The sequence below is a fragment of the Caretta caretta genome, chromosome 28, assembly GCF_965140235.1.
Source record: "Caretta caretta isolate rCarCar2 chromosome 28, rCarCar1.hap1, whole genome shotgun sequence".
NCBI classification, from domain to species: Eukaryota; Metazoa; Chordata; order Testudines; family Cheloniidae; genus Caretta; species Caretta caretta.
In genome coordinates, this window is record NC_134233.1 from 5,811,761 (window position 1) to 5,829,777 (window position 18,017).

Sequence of the window (18,017 nt, forward strand, 5' to 3'; positions counted from 1 at the left end):
AATGCAGCAGCTGTTGAACAGCCACAGAGCGACACTCCTCACAGTGTAGAGCAGGATGTGAAGAAGACTCTCACTTCCATTCGAAAGCTCTGGGGGAGTTCACAGAAACAGACCATGCTGTTAACCTGAGCTGAACAGCAGCCAGGACACAATAGATTGGGTCTGCACTGCGGGTAACCAGACAACAGCTCTGCCATGAGGGATTCGTTCTGATTGACGGAGGGAGGGATGGGGCAGGGAGCCAGTCAAGCTTGGGGAACAAATTCCTTCTCCAGGACGCTTTGCTCCAGGATCTTAGAGCCCAGGCTCTACGGCCATTAATTCCTGCACCACCCAGCTGGAAGGGAAGGGCTGGGGAAGGTCTTTGCGCTCCACATGTCACAGGAGGACAGGGCAGAACGAACCATGTCACCGAATGAATCAGTTGCATCGCCTGGACTAGAACCCAGGAATCCTACCTGCCAGCTCTCTGCTCTAACCATTAGACCCCACTCCGCTCGCAGTCAGGATAGACCCCAGGAGTCCTGATTCCTAGACACACACACACACACACACACACACGTTTCTCTAACCCAGTGGTTCTCAACCAGGGTCACGGGTGCCTCTGGGGGTACGCAGGGGTCTTCCAGGGGGTACACCAACAGGCTACACAAAAAGCTTTAGCGAAGTCAGGACAAACTAAAATGTCATACAGACAATGACTTGTTTATACTGCTCTGTATACTGTTGGGTGTGTTTTGTTATAGGATTATAGTCTGTTAAAATATGTGTATATTAAAGTCAATATGGGGTTTGTAAAGACAGAGCAGCAATCCAAGATGGCGTCTGAACGGCCATCTTGTGACCGCCATCTTGTTGTTTACGGTGATCATGGCCCAGTCATAACTGGATCCAACCGGCTTTTCCCGCCATTGGCAGCTCCCAGGACAATTTTACCTCAGACTGTTTCCACCCCGGCTGGGGCTGTACCGTGTTTTCCCGCCGCTCCGTGCAGGAGGGGCCGGGACTGGCTGAGCAGTGGTACAGTCCCTTCCCTCCGGCCCTCCCCGCCCCCGGCAGCGCTGAAGGACGCCATTCCCGACGGGGCGCGACGGGCAGAGGCCGTTCGCTCCATTCGACCTGCCCGTGTTCCTGGGTGCAACACGGGGCCTGGCTGAGGGGGGCTGGGTGGAGGGGGGGCGAGGGGCCTGGCTGATGGGGGGAGGCTGGGGGGAGGGGGGACTTGCAGCTCAGTGGGGGGCCCTGACTGGAGTGGGCTGAGGCCCCACTACCCCAACCCAGTCCTCGCTTTAACCCTGCCCGAGGCCCCCGCCTCCCTCTGCGCCCCACGTGACCAGGTGGGGGTTCAGTGGGGACCTGCGTGGCCCTGTCACTGGTCGCCTGCCCATTGGTGCCCAGGCCCAGCCCTCGCAGCGCCAGAAGTGGGGGGCTGCGGCGTTCGGCCGTCTTCAGCCTTGCAGACATCGACCCGCCAGCACCCCAGTTGCTTTACACTGAAATCAGTCACTGGGGGGGGCTGGGCCCGTCCATCAGTGACACTGGGGGGGGCTGGGCCCGTCCACCAGTGACTGATTTCAGCGTCGCTAGGGGCTGTGGCCCAGTGTCACAGACACTCCCCAGAGCATGGCAGGGAGAGGCCAGGGCGTGCCCAAGGTCAGGAGCAGAGCCGGGGCAGAACCCAGGAGTCCTGACTCCAGCCCCACCCCGCACACAGCTGAGTCCCACTTCTACCCATAGGGCTCGAGGGGACGTGGCAAGAGGCAGAAATGGCCCCGTCCGGGCTGAAGGTGGTGGTGCCCAAGAGTGAGTGCGGAGCCGGTCGGGGGCAGGTCTGGTTGGGTGTGGGTCTGGGGGGGCAGGGCCCAGTTGGGGGGCCCTGGGAGGGGCGCTCCTGGGGGTGTCTCACCCTCGGGGAGGATTAGGAGTCAGTCGGAGCAGAGAGCTACCCCCCGCCTGCCTGTCATACACCAGGAAGGGGAGGAGGCTGTCTGCCCCACCCCCAAGGGCTGCCCCCTCCCATAGGAGCTGCACTTTGGGGGGGGGCGTCATCGTCGTCATCTCTTTCCATCAGGATGACTCCCACCAGGGCCGGTGCAAGGATATTTTGTGCACTAGGCGAAACTTCCACCTTGCACCCCCCCCCGCCCTCCCCGACAACCTCTGAAAACTAGTAAAGTTAGCATTATAAACAGCCTGTCAGAATGGGTAACGGCTGCGCGCAAGGAGAAAAATGACGTCATAGCCGCTTTGTAACGTAGTGAAGCAGTACACTTCTGCCCGGCCCCAACACAGAGCTGGCGTAGGCTATGGCTGTAATGTAGGAGAGAGCAAGTTAAAGCCTTACACTTCAGAAGCCCAACCCACTTCTGTTACTTCAGAAGCCCAGATCCACTGCTGAATCTCCAGCCCAGGCTGCAGTGGACGGGGCCTGTGGCTAAATCCAGACCACAGACCTGGGGTTTAAAAGACTCTTGGAAAGTGGATTCAGTTCTGATGTTCCATGGTTGCCCCCAGAACTGGGACAGAGCAAAAGTGGCCCACAGTTCAGGCCGGCCGGTGGTGCTAATAACCCTTAGCTCTTCTCTTAGCTTTTCCTCACTAAATTGCACAATTAGGAGGGCCTGACACGTGACTTTTGAATACTTGGGGTGGGCCATACTGCCCTGGTTCAAGAGGGGTCTCTGAACAGGAATAGCAGGGGGCTGCGGGTCAGGAGTGAGGCGCATCTGCAGAGCCGTGGCAGGGTGGGGGGGAACCCAGGACTGGAATAGCTGCGGGTCAGGAGTGAGGAGCACCGGCGGAGCTGGGAGTGGGTGGTAGCCCAAGGCTGCGATAGCAGGGGGCTGCGGACAGGAGTGAGGGGCGCTGGCAGAGCTGGGAATCGGGGGGGAGCAAAGGGCTGGAATAGCAGAAGGCTGCGGACAAGAGTGAGGGGCATCTGCAGAGCTGTGAGGCGGGGAACCCAGGACTGCAATAGCTGCGGGTCAGGAGTGAGGCAGAGCTGGTGGGGGACAGACCAGAGCTGGCATAGCAGAGGGCTGTGGACAGGAGTGAGGGGCACTGGCAGAGCTGGGAATCGGGGGGGAGCAAAGGGCTGGAATAGCAGAAGGCTGCGGACAAGAGTGAGGGGCATCTGCAGAGCCGTGAGGCGGGGAACCCAGGACTGCAATAGCTGCGGGTCAGGAGTGAGGCAGAGCTGGTGGGGGACAGACCAGAGCTGGCATAGCAGAGGGCTGTGGACAGGAGTGAGGGGCACTGGCAGAGCTGGGAATGGGGGGGAGGAAAGGGCTGGGATTGCAGGGGCTCCAGTCAGTAGTGAGGGGCACTGGCAGAGCTGGTGGGGGGAGCCCAGGGCTGGCGTGGGGAGCTGTAACTGCAGTTCAGGGTCAAAATGCCTGGGCGGAGTTGCGTGGAGAAAGCAGGTTCATGTCTGCCTTCACCATGTCTGGGTCCAGGCTGTGCTGCCGGCCCCTTACCTTGCACTAGAGCCCCACGTGCCCCGGTGAATGGGGCGTCCGCATGCCGCAGGTGTAAAGGAACTGCAGGAAAGCAGCAGGGAGGCCAGCGCGTCCTGGTGCAGAATAGCCCCTGGAGCCTCATTAGGACCGAGCAGCCAAGTCCTGATGGTCTAGAGGTGGGGTAGGGAGAGGCATTGCTTGAGTTATGGGGGAAACATAGTGTGTTGGGCAGTGCACTCACGCACACCAGCTACCAGGAGTGGGAGTGAGAGCACAGGTCAGGGTCGTGGGGCTATTGCCCTACGGGGCCAGCCAGAATCAGGTGCTTCGTAGGGGTAAAACAAACAGATGTATTATGGTAGCACCCAGGAGCCCCAGTCATGGACCAAGGCCCCATTTTGCAAGGCGTTGTACATTATTCATTAGGTGTATTACGGTAGTGCCCAGGAGCGCCAGTCATGGGTCAGGGTACCATTATGCTGGGCACAACAAAAAGATGGTGCTTGGCCCAAAGAGCTGACTATCTAATTGCTTAGCTGGGCCGTGGAAGGTGCCCAGGAGACAGGCCGGCAGTTCTCTGAGCGGGGCATGCCTTGGAGGGGTTCTATGTGCAGGACTCAGGATTTGAAGTCTTTGTTGTGTTGTTGTCCCCCACACACTGTAGAGGGTCCCTGGATCCCTACCGGCCACTTTTAGCTTCACCCTCACCTCAGGGTTAAAATTCTTCGGGACTTGTGACGAAGTGGGACTGTTCTTAATGTTTCCTCTGAATAGTGTGGGGGTGCCTCAGTTTCCCCTAGGCAGTTAAGTATCTAGGGGGTGGAGTAAGGGTGTATGATCATTGCAGTGCCCTAGAGGGCATGTGTGTGCAGGAGTCTGGACACAGAGAATGGCCCACACCCTGTTTCCTGGCAACTGATGGCCTGGGCCCTTCCCCCCCTGCAAGGTGAGAGCTGAAGGGTTGGAGAACAAAGGAATCAGGTGACCTCCTGGCCCGGGAAAGGAACAAAGCCCAGAGGAGGAGGGGCTGGAGGGGGTTTTCAGTTTGGGGCTGGCTGGGACATGGAGTGAAGTGCAGACGTGGTTGTCTGGCTCACTACCCCCCAAAATGGACCCAGCTGAGGGGTCCCGTTCTCTGCACCTGCAAGCTCTGTTTTAGACCATGTTCCTGTAGTCTAATAAACCTTCTGTTTTACTGGCTGGCTGAGAGTCACGTCTGACTGCGAAGTTGGGGTGCAGGACCCTCTGGCTTCCCCAGGAGCACCGCCTGAGCGGACTCGCTGTGGGAAGCGCACGGAGAGGCAGAGGATGCTGAATGCTCCGAGGTCAGACCCAGGAAGGTGGAAGCTGTGTGAGCTGTGTGTCCTGAAGACAGTCTGCTCACAGAAAGGCGACTACCCCAGAGTCCTGACTGACTTCATGGGGAGCAGTTCCAGAGCATCGCCCAGGGACTCCGTGACAACTGGTGGCAGGGGTGGGATGTACTGCACCCCGTGGATGGCGCTTCCTGCAGTAAGTGACTGGGGAGCAGTAACACGAAGGGGGATTGCCGAGGACCAGGCCTGCTGAAGGCTCAGAAAGGAGCGGTTTCGGGGGGCGGTTAACCCCTGGGAGTGTGTGACCAGCGAGAAGTACTGTGCAGTAATGGGGTCCCCCTGGGGACTGCAGTGAGCAGTCTCAGGGGCGGAGGAGTCTGCAGCTCGACCCTGGCAAAGAGGTGGTGACCTCGAGAAGGGCTGGCACACTAGGGGTTCTCCCTGGAAACCGTGGGGAGCTGAGAACACATGGGCCTGTGAGTCCACAACAACTTGGGAGGAGCGGAGTGACGGCCTGTCACTGTCTCCTTAAGAAGGACATTGTCACCCTGTGCAAAAAGAGAGGGTTGAGCATTGGAAAGTTCAGCAAAGCAGAGTTAATCGTGCAGCTGGAGGAGGATGACCGCTCTAAGGAACAGATTCCTGACCCCAACTGGGGCTATAGCAGGATCTGGGAGCAGCTGAAGCAGGAGCCAGGCATCGCCAAGACTCCTGTCCCCGACCAGACGAGGGTCTTCACGATCAGGTTCCCCATCGGGGGATCGAGACGGACGGGATTGGAGCTGAGTCTGAGAGAGCAAGAGGACCCTGGGAGACAGCGAGAGCCCGAGAAAGAGCTGCAGAAGCAGCAGCAGCATGAACTGGCGGTGGGGGAGCGGAGAGGCCTAGGGGACCTCCCCGGGGTGAGTGGGGATAGATCCCGGGGGGCCAGTTCCGCAGGGAACCTCGAGACTAAATTGCTGCCCCTGGTTAAGGAGGGGGGGTGTGTGGATGCCCACCTCACTGCCTTTGAGCAGGCTGGCGATTTGAACCAAGGGGACCCTGCGGAAAAGCCCCGGTGTCTAGCTCCCTTGCTGGGTCCCAAGGCCACAGACTCCGTCAGCCAGATGGTTGGGGAGGTGGACAGGCTCCCACTCCTGACCCCAACCTATATGTCTGTGTGGAGTTTCCTGGGGCCAGGCCCCCCGGACCTCCAGTGGGAGCAGAAGGTGATGGTCAATGGGGAGACATTCTTGGGGTGGCCAAAGGGCATGGGCTGCATAAACCTTCCCACATGCGGCCTGCGAGTGCTATCGACCACCCCTGACCTAAGGGAGGGCGTGAAACTGGAAGGGCCTGGTGTAACTCCTACCAAGGAATGGGAGAGATGCTGGGGCATCCATGGGAACATTGGTGGCTTCGAACTTCCCCAGGTCACCGGCTAAAGTGACCCCGCTCAGTTCGATCTCGAAGGGGGGAGAGATGTGACAAAGTGGGACTGTTCTTAATGTTTCCTCTGAATAGTGTGGGGGTGCCTCAGTTTCCCCTAGGCAGTTAAGTATCTAGGGGGTGGAGTAAGGGTGTATGATCATTGCAGTGCCCTAGAGGGCATGTGTGTGCAGGAGTCTGGACACAGAGAATGGCCAACACCCTGTTTCCTGGCAACTGATGGCCTGGGCCCTTCCCCCCCTGCAAGGTGAGAGCTGAAGGGTTGGAGAACAAAGGAATCAGGTGACCTCCTGGCCCGGGAAAGGAACAAAGCCCAGAGGAGGAGGGGCTGGAGGGGGTTTTCAGTTTGGGGCTGCCTGGGACATGGAGTGAAGTGCAGACGGGGTTGTCTGGCTCACTGCCCCCCAGAATGGACCCAGCTGAGGGGTCCCGTTCTCTGCACCTGCAAGCTCTGTTTTAGACCATGTTCCTGTAGTCTAATAAACCTTCTGTTTTACTGGCTGGCTGAGAGTCACGTCTGACTGCGAAGTTGGGGTGCAGGACCCTCTGGCTTCCCCAGGAGCACCGCCTGAGTGGACTCGCTGTGGGAAGCGCACGGAGAGGCAGAGGATGCTGAATGCTCCGAGGTCAGACCCAGGAAGGTGGAAGCTGTGTGAGCTGTGTGTCCTGAAGACAGTCTGCTCACAGAAAGGCGACTACCCCAGAGTCCTGACTGACTTCATGGGGAGCAGTTCCAGAGCATCGCCCAGGGACTCCGTGACAGGCCCCCAGCTCGAGAACACAGAGTTGGGAAGGTTTGAGCTGGGGGATGAGTGCGGGAAGCTGGGAGCTCTCGCCTGAGAACTGACCAAGGTCAGGCCGAGGCCTGGTCTACACGAGGCAATTGGGTTGGTGCCACTGCGTTGCTTGGGGGTATGGGAAAGGCGGAGTCACTGAAGCGGAGCAGCTGAAGTGGTTTACATGTAGACAGGCCCTGAGTGAGAGACCCCCGGAGCTGAAAACAGGTTTCTCTGCAGCTCGGCCAGGCTCTGGGCTGACCAGAACGGCCTCTTGCTTTAACCTTCAGTGGGCTGGGCTGCCCAGGCTGGGGTCCAGGTGCCTAAGAAACCCGACTGTTCTGGTCTCCAAAGCCACCCAGCCCGCAGTCCCGGCACCCTGGGGCCTTGTCTGCACTAGTCCCTCTTGCCTTGATGTTTCCCAGCTGCCAGCCCTGAGGGGTAGCTGGGACAGGCAGTGCTGTGGCACCCACCAGTGCACTAACCACCCCTCTGCTCTGGGCAGGGTGGGGTGACCCGGTGGTTACGCCAGCCCCCATCTGCACTCGGGGATCCCTCCAGCAGAGCCGAACTGGCAAAGGGTGTGAGCAGAGTCCCGTGGGGGGTGGGGGCGGGGGCTGAGCATAGCAACCCATCCAGGCTGGGTAGGGCTAGAGGGGAATGATGGTGCCAGCTCTGGGTTCATGTCCCTGCTCTGCCACAGACTCCCTGTGTGACCTTGGGTGAGTCACCCAGCCCCTCTGGGCCTCCATCCCCCTCTGCAATGGGGTGACAGCCCTGCCCAGCCCCACGTGCATGGGGGGGCAGGATGCAGCAATGATAGTGTTACAGTGGTGGGGGCCAGATACTCCTCCAAGAGAGGCGCTCCCCCGTCAGCCTCAACCCATTTACCCAGAGGCTGTGGAGACCTGCCAGGCGGGTGGGTGGTGGCCGGTCGGACGTTCTGCTCCCGAGCGTGGCTGAAAATCGGGCCACGTACTGAGGTGGGACAGTTGGGATAGCATCAGGGGCTGTACGTCTCCACCCCACCCACCCCTGACTGTCTGTGCTACCCAGCAAAGAGCAGACGCAGCCCCCCCCTTGCCGAGGTGCTCCTGGGTGGACTTGGGTTCCACTGGGGCTGCTGGAGCCGGTTTCAGAGCCCTCTGCCATGAGAGCGCAGGGCTGGTCTCCTATCGCCACCTGCTGCGCAAAGAGGGCAGTGCATGCTGATCAGGCAGGAAGCGGGGGTGGGCCAGCCCCCCCATGATGTGGGTCTGAGATGCTGACCATTGGAGTGGTCTCTGTCCCACTGGATGCTGGGGGGCCACACAGGCTGGGACTGGGGAGCTAGAGCTTCATATGGGGTCCCAGCTCAGATGCAAGGTGGGGCATAGGGATAATGTCCTGTCGTCCCCCTCTGGGACCTTGTATCAAAGAGTCTCTGGGCCTGGTGTTGGTTCATGATAGACTAGCCAGGCCCTTCTGGTGTAGTTCCCCCCGTCCCCACACAGCATATGGAGCAGGGGGCAGTCAGGGAGCTGCCTTGTAAGGGGCATGCTCCCGTTGGTGGAGAGGCACGAGCAGAGAGCATGCTTGGGGGAGGCGGGCATTGCTATTTGCATGAGGGGCAGGTAGCCCGTCCCTGCAGGGGGCGTTGCAGTGCAGCTGGTCAGGGCAGGACCCCAGGGCACGTCCCAGCTAGCTTGGGGGGTGTCTCTTGGCTTCCCCCTGGGGTTGGGGGCTGGGCCACAGAGAGGGTGGTGTCACGGAGTCCCTGGACGATGCTCTGGAACTGCTCCCCATGAAGCCAGTCAGGACTCTGGGGCAGTCGCCTTTCTGTGAGCAGCCTGTCTTCAGGACACACAGCTCACACAGCTTCCACCTTCCTGGGTCTGACCTCGGAGCATTCAGCATCCTCTGCCCCTCCGTGTGCTTCCCCCCAGCGAGTCCGCTCAGGCGGGGCTCCTGGGGAAGCCAGAGGGTCCTGCACCCCAACTTCGCAGTCAGACGTGACTCTCAGCCAGCCAGTAAAACAGAAGGTTTATTAGACGACAGGAACATGGTCTAAAACAGAGCTTGCAGGTGCAGAGAACGGGACCCCTCAGCTGGGTCCATTTTGGGGGGCAGTGAGCCAGACAACCACGTCTGCACTTCACTCCATGTCCCAGCCAGCCCCCAACTGAAAAACCCCCTCCAGCCCCTCCTCCTCTGGGCTTTGTTCCTTTCCCGGGCCAGGAGGTCACCTGATTCCTTTGTTCTCCAACCCTTTAGATCTCACCTTGCAGGGGGGAAGGCCCAGGCCATCAGTTGCCAGGAAACAGGGTGTCAGCCATTCTCTGTGTCCAGACTCCTGCACACACCTGCCCTCTAGGGCTCTGCAATGATCATACACCCTTACCCCACCCCCTAGATACTTAAGAACTGCCTAGGGGAAACTGAGGCACCCCCACACTATTCAGAGGAAACATTAAGAACAGTCCCACTTCGTCACATCTCTCCCCCCTTCGAGATCGAACTGAGCGGGGTCACTTTACCCGGTGACCTGGGGAAGTTTGAAGCCACCAATGTTCCCATGGATGCCCCAGCATCTCTCCCGTTCCTTGGTAGGAGTTACACCAGGCCCTTCCAGTTTCACGCCCTCCCTTAGGTCGGGGGTGGTCGATAGCACTAGCAGGCTGCATGTGGGAAGGCTTTCTGCAGCCCATGCCCTTTGGCCACCCCAAAACCCCAGGGGGTCAAACTGGGATTGGGTTTTCTCCCAGAGCTCCAGTCTGGAGGGCTGCAATTCGGGCTCTCTTGGTTAAGGGCCCCCATCTTGACCTGGGCCACATACTGTTCACTTACAGAACTAGCATGGAGACATCCCTTTCCCAACAACCTTGTCTCCCCAACAAGCTGGCCAAACACAGCCACTTGGTTATAGGACGGTATACCTTTCTTAATAGCTTTCACTCCATCTGAGACCTTCTCAAAGCTCTCCACACTGGATCTTTCAACAGGAAAGTCAGTGGATCCATTCACAACAGAAAATTTCTGGCTGTTAGGAACTTAAACTTTCTTGATTAAATCACTTTCACACCCTTCAGTGGCAGTAAACTGCTTGCAAAGACTCCATGAGGATTCCTTTCCCGAGGGCTTTTCTATGCAACAATTCACCCCCTCCCAGAAATTCTGCTCTTACCCTCTTTACCTAGGGCTTGCTCTAGGGGAACACTTTCCTGAGCAACTACAGACTCTTTCTGGGTCTCCCTTACATCCAGAATCACCTCTGGCCCATCAGGCGGATTCCTACACAATCCCCTTTCATGCAAACTTACAGACTTCCTAGATAAAAGGTTAGAAGCATTCTCCTTCCCTTTGCCACACACAAGTTCAGGAATCTTTTCCTTCTTGCTACAGGTTTCCACACCCTCAGTAGGTTCCACAATCACATCACCTTCCTGCTCTCCTTGTGCCCTGGCTAGGATCTCACCCTGATTAGACAGAGTTGCTCCACCCTTTCCAACAACACACTAGCAACAGGCAAAATACAAGCACCAGAATTGTCTGGTCTCGGGGATTTTACATAGACCCTAACTGGATGCGACCTAGTTACAGGGCCATTCTCCCGAGCAGACAGAAACTTAGGACCCTTCCCTTCCTGGGCTTTAGCTGAATCCAGAACCAGCTCTGAGACAACTGCATGACCCTCAACCATCACAGGCTGAAAGGCCCCTTCTGTCTGCTCCACAGACCAAGAAGAGCCGGACACACTTTCTCCTTTACCAGACACACAGGTTGGGATCTCATTCCCTTTGTCCCAGCACACAAGGCTGGTCACAGACAACTGCTTGGAGATCAGGGTAGCTCCCTCCATAGGCAAGTCAATACCCCTGACAGAGAGACCCATTTCCTTCACTGTCCCAATTCTCCACCCAGCTAACAGGTAAGGTCCAGGGACTCTCATCTTCCACTCTCCTCGCCTTCCCACCCTGCTGACTGGACACAGCCATCAGCTCACAAGGCTGCCTAGGCTCATCCAAACTTCCCTTACCAAGCACCTTGCCACTCCCCACAGATCCCCTGCCCTGCCTGTGTCTCCCCCCACTCAGCTGGGGTCTCAGCTCCCACTGTGCTCAGCACTGCCCTTGCTGTCCCAGTGGGGGCAGGCCACTGCTTTCCTCACTGCATCAGAGCCAGCGAGAGTCCCCAGTCTGGTGTGCAAGGGGGCAGGGAGCATCTCTCTGTCCCACCGAGTCCCAGGGGTCTGGTTACAGGCAGGCAGGTAGCCTGAGCCTAGCGGCTCCTCCCTGCTGCCAGCCAGGTCATCTGCATTTTCACTGACCATTTCCCTCTCCACCGATTGGTTCCCTGGATTCAAATTCAAACCCTCGGCAGTTACAGGAGCAGGGCCTGGATCCTGTCCCAAAGAGACACAGTCACCCCACAACAGGGTCTCGCAGCTGGTGTCCTGGGGCACCCCAACGGCCAGCCAGCCCCACCCCTCCTGGGTCTGCACAGGGATCTGGGCCATAGGCAGGGCGAGGGGCTTCGTCCCTGGGACCCTCACCCAGCTCACACAGGCCCTCAGCCTCTGAGGCTGCACCACCCAGGGTCTGACACCAGTTCTCTCTGTCCCAGGATCTCGCCACCCCAGGAATGTCTCCCCATTGACCATCCCCTTCCGCTCCCACTGGGGGTCCGAGGGGCCTGACCCCAGGGAACTCCACACAGACATATAGGTTGGGGTCAGGAGTGGGAGCCTGTCCACCTCCCCACCCATCTGGCTGATGGAGTCTGTGGCCTTGGGACCCAGCAAGGGAGCTAGACACCGGGGCTTTTCCGCAGGGTCCCCCTGGTTCAGATCTCCAGCCTGCTCAAAGGCAGTGAGGTGGGCATCCACACCCCCCCCCTTAACTAGGGGCAGCAATTTAGTCTCGAGGTTCCCTGCGGAACTGGCCCCCCGGGATCTATCCCCACTCACCCCGGGGAGGTCCCCTCGGCCTCTCCGCCCCACCACCGCCAGTTCATCCTGCTGCTGCTTCTGCAGCTCTTTCTCGGGCTCTCGCTGTCTCCCACGGTCCTCTTGCTCTCTCAGACTCCGCTCCAATCCCGTCCGTCTCGATCCCCCGATGGGGAACCCGATCGTGAAGACCCCCGTCTGGTCGGGGACAGGAGTCTTGGCGATGCCTGGCTCCCGCTCCAGCTGCTCCCAGATCCTGCTATAGCCCCAGTTGGGGTCAGGAATCTGTTCCTTAGAGCGATCATCCTCCTCCAGCTGCACGATTAACTCTGCTTTGGTGAACTTTCCAACGCTCAACCCTCTCTTTCTGCACAGGGTTACAATGTCCTTCTTAAGGAGACGGTGACAGGCCATCACTCCGCTCCTCCCAAGTTGTTGTGGACTCACAGGCCCGTGTGCTCTCAGCTCCCCACGGTTTCCAGGGAGAACCCCTAGTGTGCCAGCCCTTCTCGAGGTCACCACCTCTTTGCCAGGGTCGAGCTGCAGACTCCTCCGCCCCTTGGACTGCTCGCTGCAGTCCCCAGGGGAACCCTGTTACTGCACAATCCTTCTCGCTGGTCACACACTCCCAGGGGTTAACCGCCCCCCGAAACCGCTCCTCTCTGAGCCTTCAGCAGGCCTGGTCCTCGGCAATCCCCCTTCGTGTTACTGCTCCCCAGTCACTTACTGCAGGAAGCACCATCCACGGGGTGCAGTACATCCCACCGCTGCCACCAGTTGTCACGGAGTCCCTGGGCGATGCTCTGGAACTGCTCCCCATGAAGCCAGTCAGGACTCTGGGGCAGTCGCCTTTCTGTGAGCAGCCTGTCTTCAGGACACGCAGCTCACACAGCTTCCACCTTCCTGGGTCTGACCTCGGAGCATTCAGCATCCTCTGCCCCTCCGTGTGCTTCCCCCCAGCGAGTCCGCTCAGGCGGGGCTCCTGGGGAAGCCAGAGGGTCCTGCACCCCAACTTCGCAGTCAGACGTGACTCTCAGCCAGCCAGTAAAACAGAAGGTTTATTAGACGACAGGAACATGGTCTAAAACAGAGCTTGCAGGTGCAGAGAACGGGACCCCTCAGCTGGGTCCATTTTGGGGGGCAGTGAGCCAGACAACCACGTCTGCACTTCACTCCATGTCCCAGCCAGCCCCCAACTGAAAAACCCCCTCCAGCCCCTCCTCCTCTGGGCTTTGTTCCTTTCCCGGGCCAGGAGGTCACCTGATTCCTTTGTTCTCCAACCCTTTAGATCTCACCTTGCAGGGGGGAAGGCCCAGGCCATCAGTTGCCAGGAAACAGGGTGTCAGCCATTCTCTGTGTCCAGACTCCTGCACACACCTGCCCTCTAGGGCTCTGCAATGATCATACACCCTTACCCCACCCCCTAGATACTTAAGAACTGCCTAGGGGAAACTGAGGCACCCCCACACTATTCAGAGGAAACATTAAGAACAGTCCCACTTCGTCACAGGTGGGTAGTGAAGTTTCAGGCCACCAGGGCCCATTGGATTGTGCTGTGTAAGCCAGGCCAGGAACCCTCTGCCAGAGCAGGAGGTGACGGGTTTCTCTCTCCTTTGCCCCAGGGCCCCGACAAAGCCCGTTCTCAGCTGCTGATCGTGGACCGGAGCTTCCACTGCTGCACGAGCTCACCTACCAGGCCATGGCCTACGACCTGCTCAGCATCGAGAAAGACACCTACAAGTAGGGCCTGGCTGCCAGTAGGGGGCGCCCCACACCCCTCCTCAGGCGGGCTGGGGGGGATGTGGCCCAGGCACCTGCACTGCTCCGCAGCCCCCACGCTCGGGCGAGGGGTGCCGCAGCCTGACCCCATCTCCCCCCTGCAGGTACGAGACGATGGGCATCAGCGACTCGCAGGAGAAAGAGGCGCTGCTGGACGAAGACGACGAACTCTGGGTGCAGCTACGCCACATGCACATCGCTGACGTCTCCAAGTGAGCGTGCTCGGCCCTGCCCCCTGATGCACCCCTCCATGCCCCGCCCATCCACTGGACATACCCCCCCGTGCCCCACCCAGGGCCAGGACCCATCCCCCCCCCGGACACACCACTCCATGCCCCACCCAATGCCAGGACACCCCTGGACACACCCCTCTGTGCCCTGCCTAGTGCCGGGTCTTGCTACTCCCCCCCACCTTCGGCACACCTCTCCCCTCCCCACCCAATGCTGGGACCCCCTACCCCCACTTTGGCACAGCCCTCCCCTCCCCGCCCGCTGCCAGGACTCCCCCTTGGACACACCTCTCCCACCCAGTGCCAGGACAGCCCACCCCGTTGACACACCCCTCCCCCTCTTTTCCAGTGCCGGGACTTCCCCCATCCTCCCCTTCAGACACACCCCTCCCCTTTCCTTCCCACCCAGTGCTGGAACCCCACTACCCCTTGGATACACTCCTCTCCCACCCAGTGCAGGGACACCCACCCCCCGCAACACACCCCTCTCCTGCGCAGTGCCAGGGCCCCCCTCCCCCTCCCACCCAGTGCTGGAGCTTGTCCCTCAGACATACTCCTCTCTGAGTGCTGAGACCCCCTGGACCCAGCCCCTCTCCCCAAAGGACCCCTGAGCGCTCCCTTCCAGAGCCACTGTCCACATCTCCTCTTGGGGATCCCCCTGGACACTGTCTTCCCCCGATTCCAGGGTCTCCCCATGCACCTTACAGCTCCCTTGAGTGAGTCCCTCACCGACCTCCTGCTGGGCCTGCCGCTGCCCCCAGGCCCCCCCCAGCAGGGCGCCAGGAGCCCCCAGAGGTGCACTGAACTCTGCCTTGGGGTAACTTAGGAAGAGGGCCTCCCCCAGCCTGTCTGAGGCTCTTGAGGCAGAGAACCCTGGTGCCTGTGGGGCGGGGGCTCCATCCCCTGTAGCATAGGACAGGGTACCCCCTAGCTCCAAGGCAGTGCCTGGCTCCGTCCTGACCCCTCTCCCTGCTGCAGGAAGGTGACGGAGCTGCTGCGCACCTTCTATGAGAGCAAGAGGCTGACCACGGACAAGGTGCGGCAGGGGTTGGGGGAGCGATTGGGGAGTTCAGGCCGGAGGGACAGGGGGACCCATCCCACTGCCACTGATGGGGAGGGGAGGCTTCCCTGCTGCCCCAGGAGGGGTTGGCGGGGGTGGGGGGGCTGTCCCATTGCTCCCAGGGTTTGCCTGTAAAGGGCTTAGAGGTGTATGTGGAGTCCCCTGCCCCCCAGCCAGAGCTCTGGAGCTCCCCACAGTGGGGGAGGGCAGAGGCCCATGGGGCGGGGTCAGACAGCAGGATCGGGACCGTGCAGGGAGAGCTGCAGGGAGCCAACGCTGGCATCTCCCTGGCCCGCTGCTGCTTTACACCTTGAGGGGCGCTCGGGTTGCGGGGCTCCCATCTCGTTCCAGCTGGCCTGGAAAGGGCAGGTCTAACCTAAGCCGCAGCCACGCATGGCCTGAGTGACCCGCCCTGCTGCCTCTGCCCTGCAGGGGGCTCCAAGCGCTGGGAGCAGCCGGGATATCACCACCGCCTCCCTCCAGGCCAACATCGAGGACCTGTCCCAGATCCTGAAGAAGATGCCCCAGTATCAGAAGGAGCTGAACAGGGTAACGGGGCTGGGCTTTTAGTGGGCAGGGGGCAGGCCATTCAGTGGGGCTGATGGGAGGGGCAGGGTGCTCTGTGGGGCTGGTGAGGGCCAGTAGGGACTCTCCTGGGGGGCAGGGCACTCTGTGGCACTCCGCTTTACTGCCTGATGAGAGCTGCTGACCTGTCCCGTTGGGCAGAGCCATTTTCCCCCCAGGTACTGTGTGGCACCATGGGCAGCAGCCTGCCTGTCAGTGCCCAGAGCTGCCACGTTAGCCCCACCAAGGGCAGCCCTTGGGTAAAGCCCGTGCCTTGCTGCTGCAGCTCTCGGGAGAGGGCCTTGGTGGGCTTCCAAACCAGCCTATTGGAGCCACTCCTGGTGCCACTGAGCCATGTGCCAACAGAAAGCTCCTGGCCACTGGCACAGATACCCCGACACCTGCTGATCTCCAAGCCCCCAACCTCGTGGTGACTAACAGAGAAGCCGTGGGTGCAGGTGCTCTGGACCAGCCAGTGATACGGTAAACTCCCCCTGTGCCCCGGTCTCTCCCCGCAGTACTCCACGCATCTGAACCTGGCCGAGCACTGCATGCAGCACTTCAAAGGAAGAGTGGAGAAGCTGTGCAGCTTGGAGCAGGTGGGTCTGTGGGCAGAGCCTGGCTTGGGGCAGAGTCTGGCTCATGGACTCAGCCCGGAGAGAGGGGTCTCAGAGCCGCAGGCTCGCTGGAGCCAGGGTCAGCCCCTCCATGCAGCACCAGGGGTGCAGAAGGAGGACATGGGGCTCGGGTTACTCCCTGGGGGCCAGTTGCTCACCCCAGAGGGAGCTGACCCCAGGGAGGAGGGGGCCCTGGCACGGGGTAGGCGAGCTGTGGGTCAGGGGGCCGTCACATCTCCCATCCTGCTGCGTGGGCGGGAGGAAGCAGAGTGGCCTGACCTGGGCCTTGTGTGTGCGCCCCCTTCCCCCTGCCCCCAGGACCTGGCTATGGGGACGGACGTGGACGGGAAGAAGATCAAGGACCCCATGAAGATCATCTTGCCTGTCCTGCTGGACCCCAGCGTGCAGGCCTACGACAAGATCCGCATCATCCTGATCTACATCTTCCTGAAGAATGGTAATGCCACAGGCCTGCAGGGGGAGCACTGCGGGGCCTGCTGCTGCAGGGGGGTGCTCCTGGAGGTGGGGCCCAGGCCTGTGGGGCTGGTGGGGAATAGCACTGCTCAGACTGGCAAGCCCTCCTGCTATGCAGGGCGCCCCCCGGCCAGCCGCTTCCCAGGGCCTGTGTCCAGCCCGGCTTTACAGCCCTGTCTTCCCTCTGCCCACCTCTCGGTGCCTGCAAGCCTGCCAGTGCGCCACGCCCATGCTCCGATCTGGGGTCAGATCTGGGGTCAGATCTGGTGGCCTTTGCTCCCTGCTACTGCCTTCCGAGCAGTGTCCGCCCTCCATGCTCCCCCAAGCCCGTTCTCTGCAGGGAGGGGGGATGGAGAGACACACACCTGGAGCAGTCCCCCGGCCCATTCTCTGCAGGGAGGGGGGACTTCCCTCCCTTCCTGCAGGCTGTTCAGATACCATGTTGTGTCTCTGAGCCTCCTGCAACCAGTCCCCTGCCCACCCCTTGTGTCATCCCTGCAGCAGCTCCCTGCTTCTTGCTGCATCCAGCCCCTTCCCCAAACTCACCATGGCCTGGGGAACCTCCCTGACCCTGACACTTGGCACAGTCCCTCTTCCCCCATCGGTTCCTATCCCATGCTGGCTCGGTGGGGCAGGGCCCTGCTCCGGGGCCCTTCCTGTAGCCCTGCTCAGGCACTGCCCCTGTGCCCATTGCTCAGGCCAGGGTGCCCTCATGGGGCTCCTCTGGCTGCCTGGCTGCCCAGTTTCCTGGCCAGGGGGTGCTGTGGAGTTGCCAGGCCTCCCCGTCTGCACTAAGCAGCAGTAAATGGTTTGGGGGGGCAGGGGTGGGGCACGTTGCCCTCCCTCCAGCTCAAGGCCTCACAGCCTTTAAGAGCCAGGCCTCGGCTCTGACTCTGCACCTGACTGGCCGCAGAAGGGGGAGCCCAGATCAGGGGGATGGGGGCTCCCATTGCACTGCCAGGGGGAACTAGAGAGACCCCTGACCCCAGCGCCCGAGAGAACCTGTTGAGGGAGGAGCAGCAAGAACCTAAATTCGATCATTAACTGTGTGGGGTCCAGTGGGTTAGAGCGGATGGTGCTGGGAGCCAGGACTCCTGGGTTCTATCCTCAGCTCTGGGAGGGCAGTGGGGTCTAGTGGGTTAGAGGGGGGCTGAGAGCCAGGACTCCTGGGTTTACTCCCAGCTCTGAGAGGGGTGGGAAGAGCAGGATCTCAGGATTTGATCGGGGAACTAGGACTCCTGGGGCCACGGACTCGTGTGCCTGGGCTGTGGGTGCGTCCCGGGGTGCTAGCACTGACCTGTCTCTCCCCGTGAAGGTGTGGACAAGGAGAACTACTGGTGCTTATTACAAGTGAATTAACAGATTTCTTTGTATAAACACAACTGATTTCT

At 60.3% G+C, this 18,017-nt stretch overlaps 2 protein-coding genes across 2 annotated transcripts in view; both read left to right on the forward strand.

Moving 5' to 3' along the window:
• The window catches only part of LOC142068393 (putative ATP-dependent RNA helicase DDX10), a 226,684-nt gene that overhangs the window by 157,614 nt on the left and 51,053 nt on the right, over nt 1-18,017 (forward strand). The gene's annotated exons all lie outside the window — the stretch shown is intronic.
• Nucleotides 5,588-17,985, forward strand: LOC125629866 (syntaxin-binding protein 2-like). The gene is made up of 8 exons (XM_075123748.1): nt 5,588-5,676; nt 13,525-13,642; nt 13,786-13,893; nt 14,890-14,947; nt 15,404-15,520; nt 16,054-16,134; nt 16,471-16,609; nt 17,942-17,985. Exons 2-8 carry the CDS (start codon nt 13,602-13,604, stop codon nt 17,983-17,985), a joined length of 588 nt encoding a protein of 195 aa, XP_074979849.1. The 5' UTR covers nt 5,588-5,676; nt 13,525-13,601.